The sequence below is a fragment of the Onychomys torridus genome, chromosome 2 (assembly GCF_903995425.1).
Source record: "Onychomys torridus chromosome 2, mOncTor1.1, whole genome shotgun sequence".
NCBI classification, from domain to species: Eukaryota; Metazoa; Chordata; class Mammalia; order Rodentia; family Cricetidae; genus Onychomys; species Onychomys torridus.
Window position 1 is genome coordinate 34,853,434 of NC_050444.1, and position 7,780 is coordinate 34,861,213.

Genomic DNA, 7,780 nt, shown 5'->3' on the forward strand with positions numbered 1-7,780 from the left:
GCACTCTGGAAAATCAGCCCAGATTGCCAGGATCAGAGAGTTTCTTCAGGCACAAAAAACTGGCCTTGATCCTCTGCACCGAGACTGGGCACAGTTTTTGAAACTGTTTAGAGAAATGCAGCGTGCTCCCCACCATTAATCTTCTCTAAAGAAAGGCTTTGTTCTGCACCTGTATAAACAACCCAGATTTTTAAAACCTATATGCTTGCCCCTAATGTGTGAGAGTATGTATTTATAGTGATAGCTCCAAGTCATCTATAGGTAACACCTCTGCTTTACATCTTTCCGTGGGCACCTCCCCCCACCCCCCACCTCTTTTGCCTGGACAGGCTTGCCTACAGTCAAGTTCAAGTTCAAACACTAAAAAAAATAATAATAATAAATAATAAAAAAAAAGCTTTCCACCTTCTGCTAAATACAGCTGCATTTCCCCAGCCCCCAAATATTGAAGGCAGAGGACCTTTTACTCAATTGTCTCACCATGAGAACCTCTCCTACCCCCTCCTTCCCCCAACTAAAGACAACATGTACGAGAAAACTTCTGAAGTGGGAGCACGGAGCAGGGAGTGTGTGAACTATCCCTAAGGGGGAGGCACCGCCTGGGAGACAAGGTGGAGTGATGTCTGAGGGCTGAAACCAGCCTCCCTAGCCACCTGTTACAGTACTTCAGGCTGGGGGCTCGGGTTTTGTTCTGCTGTGAAGACTAGAATTTGCCAGGCAGCTTCTGCCTCCCGCTTATCTGCTTGTCCCACCCTCATCGGGAACCATGAGAAGGTCAGGGGGACAACTAAGCCACCAGTGAAGGAAACTCAGTTTCCCCCGTTGTCAGCCAGGGCAGTCATAGCTCAACCCCTTAAGGACACAGTTCCTTAAACTGGCACACAGCAGGGGCTCTGGCTCGTGTCTACCTCTGATTCACCAAAGCCCTTCCTCCTGAGCACACATTTTAACTACCTCCCACCCCAGAAATGAGCCCGAAATCTTGTTTTGTTTCCTCTGGGACTGGGGAAGGCAGGGTGTTTTGTTTTGAGTTGAAATGCAACACATTCTAGGTGCTGCTTCGTCGTTGTTTTGTGGTCTTTCTTTTCTTTTTCTTTTTCCCCTCTTCTTTCCTCTTTAATTTTGGCAAGGCAATTGTGCCGACTTACTATTCTGCATCCAAGAACTTGCTCTTCTATGTGGCCCCTAAAATGGTGATGGGTCCCCTCGCCTACAACTCAAGGAGTTCACAGTTGCACGGTGCTGCTGAAAACGAAATCACACAGTTTGGAACTCTAACAACAATGGAAAGTAACATCTCCGTAACGTGGGTAAGGAGGCTTGTGGCGACTGAAAGGCTATGCTAAACAGAGTCCTATTTATTTGCGATTCCAGTGACATCGCAAGATGGACTTAATGTGTAAGCTGAAGGATGCTGCTTGGAGACGAAACGAGCCAAAGTAGAAAAAGCGCTGAGTGAATCGTAACGCTATCATGAAGATGAGGAGAAAAATATAAGCCAAGCGATTCACAGGTTGTTGGAGCTGCTCCTTGTTTTTTGCCCCTTCTCTGCACTCTGAGAAGCCTTGGATAAGCAAACATGCATCTTGAGTGATGAACTTGAACGACCGTTCCCGCGGAACCAACTGGGAGAGAAGCAGCGGTGGGTACGCTCGGATTCTTAAGAGCCCACTAAGACCAGCTGCAGGTGGAAATATTGAGTGGGAACAAGGTCCTTTTGCCTTTTTGTCCCCAAATCTCACTTACCTAGCACAGATACTTTGAGAGTCAGTCGTCGGGCCTAGAGGCCCAAGTCTGGGCTTTGCGCAGACATTCCTTGCCCCCGCCCCACTGACCGCTCGCCTTAGAAAAACGATCCCCACCCCTTCCACGCCCCCGCCCCACCTCTTGTCCTCCTTTCAAACCCCCTCTACTTTCCCGGGGTGGTTTGTCCCAAGGAGTACAGATAAATAGTCCTGTCAAAGGGCGCAGCTCGCGGCTGTACTTCTGGATCCGGAGTCAAGTTCAGAGCCCCAGGCTGGAGGGTCAGCGGCCAATCGCGCCGGTTTCAGGCGCCCAGCTCATTGGGGAGCCGCAGTGCCACCAGCCCGGGTCTCCGGTACTCCTCTGAGCTCTCCCACGCCCCATCCTCTTCCCGGGAGCGGAAGCCGGAGACATTGAGACTGGCCGGGACGGAGGAAGGCGGGCGCGCGTGGGCGCCCGGGGACTAGGCGATGTCCACCGGCTCGGTGAGTGACCCCGAAGATATGGAGGTGCGAGGGCTGCAGCGAGTCTACCCGGCCCCGATCTCCAAGAAGCCGCCTCTGCACAGCGCCGAGCGCGGCTACGCCTCGCCCAGCGACAATTCATCCGCGGAGGAGGAGGACCCCGACGGCGAAGAGGAGCCACGCTCTTTGGGAGCCGCGGGCGTCCGGGGGAGCTGCAAGAGGAAGCGGCCCCGGGTGGCCGGCGCCGGCGGCGCAGGAGACGGTGCAGGTGGCGGTGGTAAAAAGCCGCTCCCGCCCAAGGGCTCGGCCGCCGAGTGCAAGCAGTCGCAGCGGAACGCCGCCAACGCCCGCGAGCGCGCCCGGATGCGAGTGCTGAGCAAAGCCTTCTCCAGACTCAAGACCAGCCTGCCCTGGGTGCCGCCCGACACCAAGCTTTCGAAACTGGACACGCTGCGCCTGGCTTCCAGCTACATCGCGCACCTGCGCCAGCTGCTGCAGGAGGACCGCTATGAGAACGGCTACGTGCACCCGGTGAACCTGGTAGGGACAGGGACGCGGCGGCGCGGGAGGCCTGGGGCCAGCATCCCTGAGCGCTGCCGGGGCGCGGGGCTGGGGCGGCCGCAGAGGTAGAGCCCAGAGGGGTGGTGTCTGGACCCAGCGGTGAGGAACCTGGTTTAGTGGTCCCCAAAGCAAGGCAGGAGGAACCAGCCTTTTTTCCTGGAGAAAAATCATCCTGCTCCATTGCCGAGTGACAGTTATTCGTTAACATCCTACTTCCGGGGTAAACTGTGGCTCCCCACTAGCGAGTATTTCAGTGTTTTAGACCGAATGGAAAAATCTCAGATGCCCAACTCTTTCAGCCTAGCAGGTTTGAATCCGCCAGCGCGGTTTTCTTTAAAGGGGGAGGAAGGATCTAACTCTTTAAGACGTTTGAGTGGTTTAAAAAAACAAAAACAAAAAAACGAACCACTAATGGAGGATCATTTTCCCAGACGCGATTGTCCGGAAAGTCCCTGCTTAACCTGCCAGCTCCCTGGGCTTGGGAAAGATCTCATCCAAATTTACTCGTATGGGGGAGGGGATATTAAATCACAGAACCCTAAACTCTCGCACTTTTCACCGAAAAATCACGTGAGCAGACCATGAGGACGCATGAATGTACACTGTGGGTCTCAAATAATCAGTAGCCAGTAAGATTAAGATTCTAATAGAAGGGACAAGACGCACAAATTCCTAGAGCACTAGTAAACGTCAGGAATCTCTGGGGAGAGCCGTTTCGTTTTGAGATGGTTTCTCCTCCGTATCTGACACTCATTTCGGTTTTTCAGACGTGGCCATTCGTGGTATCTGGACGACCGGACTCTGACACCAAAGATGTTTCTGCAGCCAACAGACTCTGTGGAACTTCCGCTTAGACGGACAGCAACTCCGCTGGTGGATTATGTTAAATGCGAAGGACTGGATCCGGGAGGTCCCATTGGATTCTGGACTGTCTCCTTTCCCTGGACCTGCTAACCGAATGGGTGACTGCCCTCGTGGAGCACAGGTGGCCATGGCTGCTGTGGACCAGCGCAACTGTAGCCAAAGAGAACGTGGTTTCGTGGGAAGAACTCGCGGACTAAATCCAAACTGGGACATTAGCTCTAAGCACAAACCCACGCCAGCCATCTGAGTCCACTGCAGAAACAGGAGTTGGTTTTTAAGCTAGTGTCGATTTTCCCTGTGGTTGATGGGCTAGGTCCTGCGCAGCCAGGTCCTTCTCTGGGGGTGGTTGAGCGCTGTTTCCTAGCACTAGATAGACAAAGCCTTGGTGTTAGAGCCCAGCAGGGGCCTCTTTCTAGGTTTCTGAGGACAGTGGCATACTCCCATCAAGCAGGTACGCGATGAGATGGAGATAGGAATCACCGGAAACTGGTTTTTCCCTCAATCCCTCAGGGTTGGGATCCACTTCCGGAGCTCCTTCAACTATCTAATTAGTGTTGGGACAGCCTGACCTCCTTGTGGTCTCCACTCAGTGAGCCCAGCTGGTTTATTTGGGTCTCCGTCTCCTTGCCACCCACACTGTCCCCAGAAGTCTTATCTGACTGCCCATTTTCGGACATGCACTTCACCCCTCTAATCAGGCCATCCCTGTGGGGCTCATGTTCTTCCAGGCACCCACTATTCTTCCTGGTCCAAGGACTGAGCATGGTGGGGGGCTGGGGCTGGTCTCTATACCCACTGACCTGCTGGTTTCTACCCAGTGCACGGTGCTTAGTGATCCTGGCAATGCTGTGATGACGCTGCTCTACCATGGTAACTAACATATGTAAATAAATTTATTTTTTTATGAACAAAACCATGCGTTGTGAAAATCTTTTCCGAGGCTGTTTGGTCTGTAAATTAACTTTAATTGGGCAGATGTCTCCTCTCAGCAGGGTATTGAGTTATTACTGCAGGAAGGATGGTGGAGGTCCCCATTTAGTCAAATTTCCAATGTCTCTCTTGCTCATTTCCATTCTGATCACAGACATCTGAGAGCTCACCCCGGAAGCCCAGATGGCACCGAATTCATAATCCCCTCGATGCTGCCCCCTTAGTGCTGGGATTGCCAACATGATTGCCAGAAAGAGCCACTACATCAGATCAAAATGCTCTGTACATCTGATCCTTCCGGAAGTAGCAATTCCTGGAAAGTAAGAGCTGGAAGCCTGATAAAGCTGATGTATTTTGAGGTCAGGGTTGACTAGGGGGTATTCATACACTTCTAAAATAAATATAGAATATTAGTTAATTCCCCACCCTCATGTCTCTCTGTCTCTGCCTGTCTGTCTCTCTGTCTCTTTCCCCCCCTCTTTTTCTCCCCCCGCCATACACACCCCTTTCCAGCCTGACCCAAGTGTTTACAACTGCATGACTTTCAAGAACATTCCACCGTCCCCACCCACTGTAGGCTACAGGTCTAAGATCTAACTGGCAAAATAGAACTATAGGATTTAAAGCAATCTGATTTTAACAAGTTCCTCCTGCCTCATCATTGGTCTTTTTAATGCCTACCACCACATTTTCAGCATCATTTTCATTGCAATAGCTAAGAAGTCTGTACTATTTCTTGGTCAGCAGACCCTCTGAACACAAAACTTATTTTGTAGAACATTTACAGAAGTGTACCTAAATATTTGCTAGACTTAGACTCTGCCTGTGACTTCATCAAATCAAAGCACACTTTTCTTGACCAGAGAGAAAACACAGCTGGATTTTTGAGAGGTGGAAGGGGCTGGGGTAATGACTTCCCATCTTAAACTAAACCAAACCCAAACTCTGGAAAGTTGCTTTCTGACACCAGCTTCTGGTCCTGGGGTCAGTTGGGAGCTGGAAGGTGACATTGGTTTTTCTGCAGCATTATGGGCTTTCAGGTGAAATGAGGCCCGAATGCCAAGTGGCAAGAACCCAAGGCACACTGAAACACACTTCAACTGTGAGGTCTGGGCAGCAGAGCACCAGGTGCCTGCTGCAGCCATATCTCAGTGAAGGTGACACCCAAAGGCTGCAGCAAGCCAGGTCCTTTTCACTGCCCACTATGGTGGTTGAGAGCCGATGTCATCTGGCGGAGTGGCTGGCTCACAGGCTATCCTCGCAGCACTTGACAGGCTAACACAGAAGGGTCGTCCTGAGCACAAAGGTAGCATGGCCACAGAAGGAGTCTCTATCTTATACAAAAATTAAAATATGAAGTAAGAGTGTTGCCAAGCAATGTGGCTCATATCTGAATCCCAGGATTGAGACGGGAGAGGCAAGAAGATTGCCATGAGTTCCAGGCCAGCATGGGTTACAGCATAAGACCCTGTCTTAAAAAAAAAAAAACCGAGACAAACAAACTTTAAAAATAGTGTGCTGTCTAGTTTTATGTCAACTTGACACAAGCTGGAGTCATCTAAAAGGAGGAAACCTTCATTGAGAAAATGCCTCTGTAAGATCTGGCTGTAGGATTTTTTCTTAATTAATGATTGATGGGGAAGGGCCTATACCATTTTGGGTAGTGCCATCTCTGGGCTGGTGGTCCTGGGTTCTATAAGAAAGCAGGATGAACAGCCATGAGGGGCAAGCCCATAAGCAGCATTCCTCCATGGCCTCTGCATCATTCAGTTCCTGCCTTCTGTTTCCTACCCTGCTTGAGTTCCTGTCCTGACTTCCTTCAATGATGAACAATGATGTGGAAGTGTAAGCCAAATGAACCCTTTCCACCTCAACTTGCTGTTATTGGTCATCATATTCCATCACAGCCATCATAACTAGGACAGAAAGTGGTGCCAGGACTGTCGAATATTGCTACCAGAGACTTGTTCATGTGTTTCAGGGAGCACTTTGAAACTCTGGAATAGAAAAGCCTTTGAGTGTCGAGAGCTCAGTGGTCTGTTCTGTGGAAACATGGAAGATAGGAATGTTAAGATGCAGAGGATGGAGGCCTGGCTTATGAAATTCCAGAAGGAAGTTTGAGAGTCACTTAAAACTTTATCAGTGTTGTTGCATATTTTGAGTTAAGAATCTGTGGTTCTGGTTAACTGGAGCTGAAGAATTGGCTGTGATTAACAAGAAACCATAAGCACTAAAGTGAAACCTTTGTTTTACTGGTACAATTGATGCTGATCAGCTGGACTGAGAAATCAGCAGAGATTAAGGAGATCAGCATCACTGGGATGAAATCTTCTTCGAAGTGTTTCCTTAGAGGCAGTACACAGAAGTTGGGTTCCAGAGGCTGCCAAGGTTGTACCTCATGCTGGCAGTTAAACTTGGTAGTATGAGTCACCTAGGTTACGCTGGTTTAAAAGGCATATGAAGGGGTATTAAAAAAAAAAAAAAAAAAACAGTTTAGGCTCTGTGAGAGGCCAGGATAGACCATTAGAGCAGGTGCAGACTCAGTGGCAGTTGAAGCCCCAGAATTGAAGAAATCATGGAGAGAAGTTGAAGTTTGGCACCATCAAATGAGCCCAGGAGAGGCTATTGGTGAAAATGCAGCCCCGCTGCAGCAAAGAGCCCAGCGTTTTGGAGATGCCAGTACCGTGAGACCATTAGCAGAAGTAGAGCCAAAGGAGCCAAGTTGTGTGTGCTGCAGACGGTAGAGCCAGAGAATTGACACAGACCTTTTGGAGGAGCCCAGAAGACTGTGAGTTGATCCTAGACATTGGACATTGAGTTATTTACACAGTTGATTTTGCTTAGATTTGACTATGACTGTGCCCTAGTCTTCGGTTTGAAGTAAGAAAGTACTTGACTTTTTTGTTGTTGTTGTTAAATTTTGCAGGGGACCACAGTTCAAAGACTTTGAACATTTTACAAGATTTTGGGATTTCACAAAGCCTTTGGATTTTTAAGAAGACTGGATATGTAAAAAAGATTTTTAAAAAACTGTTTGAATTCTTAAAGACTGTGTTAAATTCTGTAAACACTTAAGAATTTGCAATTTAGAATGTTTATACTGTAATGCTAATAGCATGTGTGGTCCTGTGGATGAACAAGAAAGGAAAGGTTATGGCTTAACAGTGATATGTTTGGTGTCAAGTTGACAAGGGATCAGTTGTGCTGGCTAGTTTTAT

General features: G+C 49.2%; 1 protein-coding gene across 1 annotated transcript; it reads left to right on the forward strand.

Annotated features, from left to right (window-relative positions):
• The first annotated feature begins 2,213 nt into the window (after nt 1-2,213).
• Nucleotides 2,214-4,462, forward strand: Msc (musculin). Its single transcript, XM_036180065.1, has 2 exons — nt 2,214-2,747; nt 3,536-4,462. The coding sequence occupies exons 1-2, from the start codon at nt 2,214-2,216 to the stop codon at nt 3,620-3,622; spliced, it is 621 nt and encodes a 206-aa protein (XP_036035958.1). The 3' UTR covers nt 3,623-4,462.
• Nucleotides 4,463-7,780: the final 3,318 nt, after the last annotated feature.

Bases quoted from the DNA above. Each gene is read 5' to 3' on its own strand.
- Msc (XM_036180065.1), top strand. From the start codon at position 2,214: ATGTCCACCGGCTCGGTGAGTGACCCCGAAGATATGGAGGTGCGAGGG. The intron at 2,748-3,535 runs GTAGGGACAGGG...TCGGTTTTTCAG, and splicing joins ACGTGCACCCGGTGAACCTG to ACGTGGCCATTCGTGGTATC.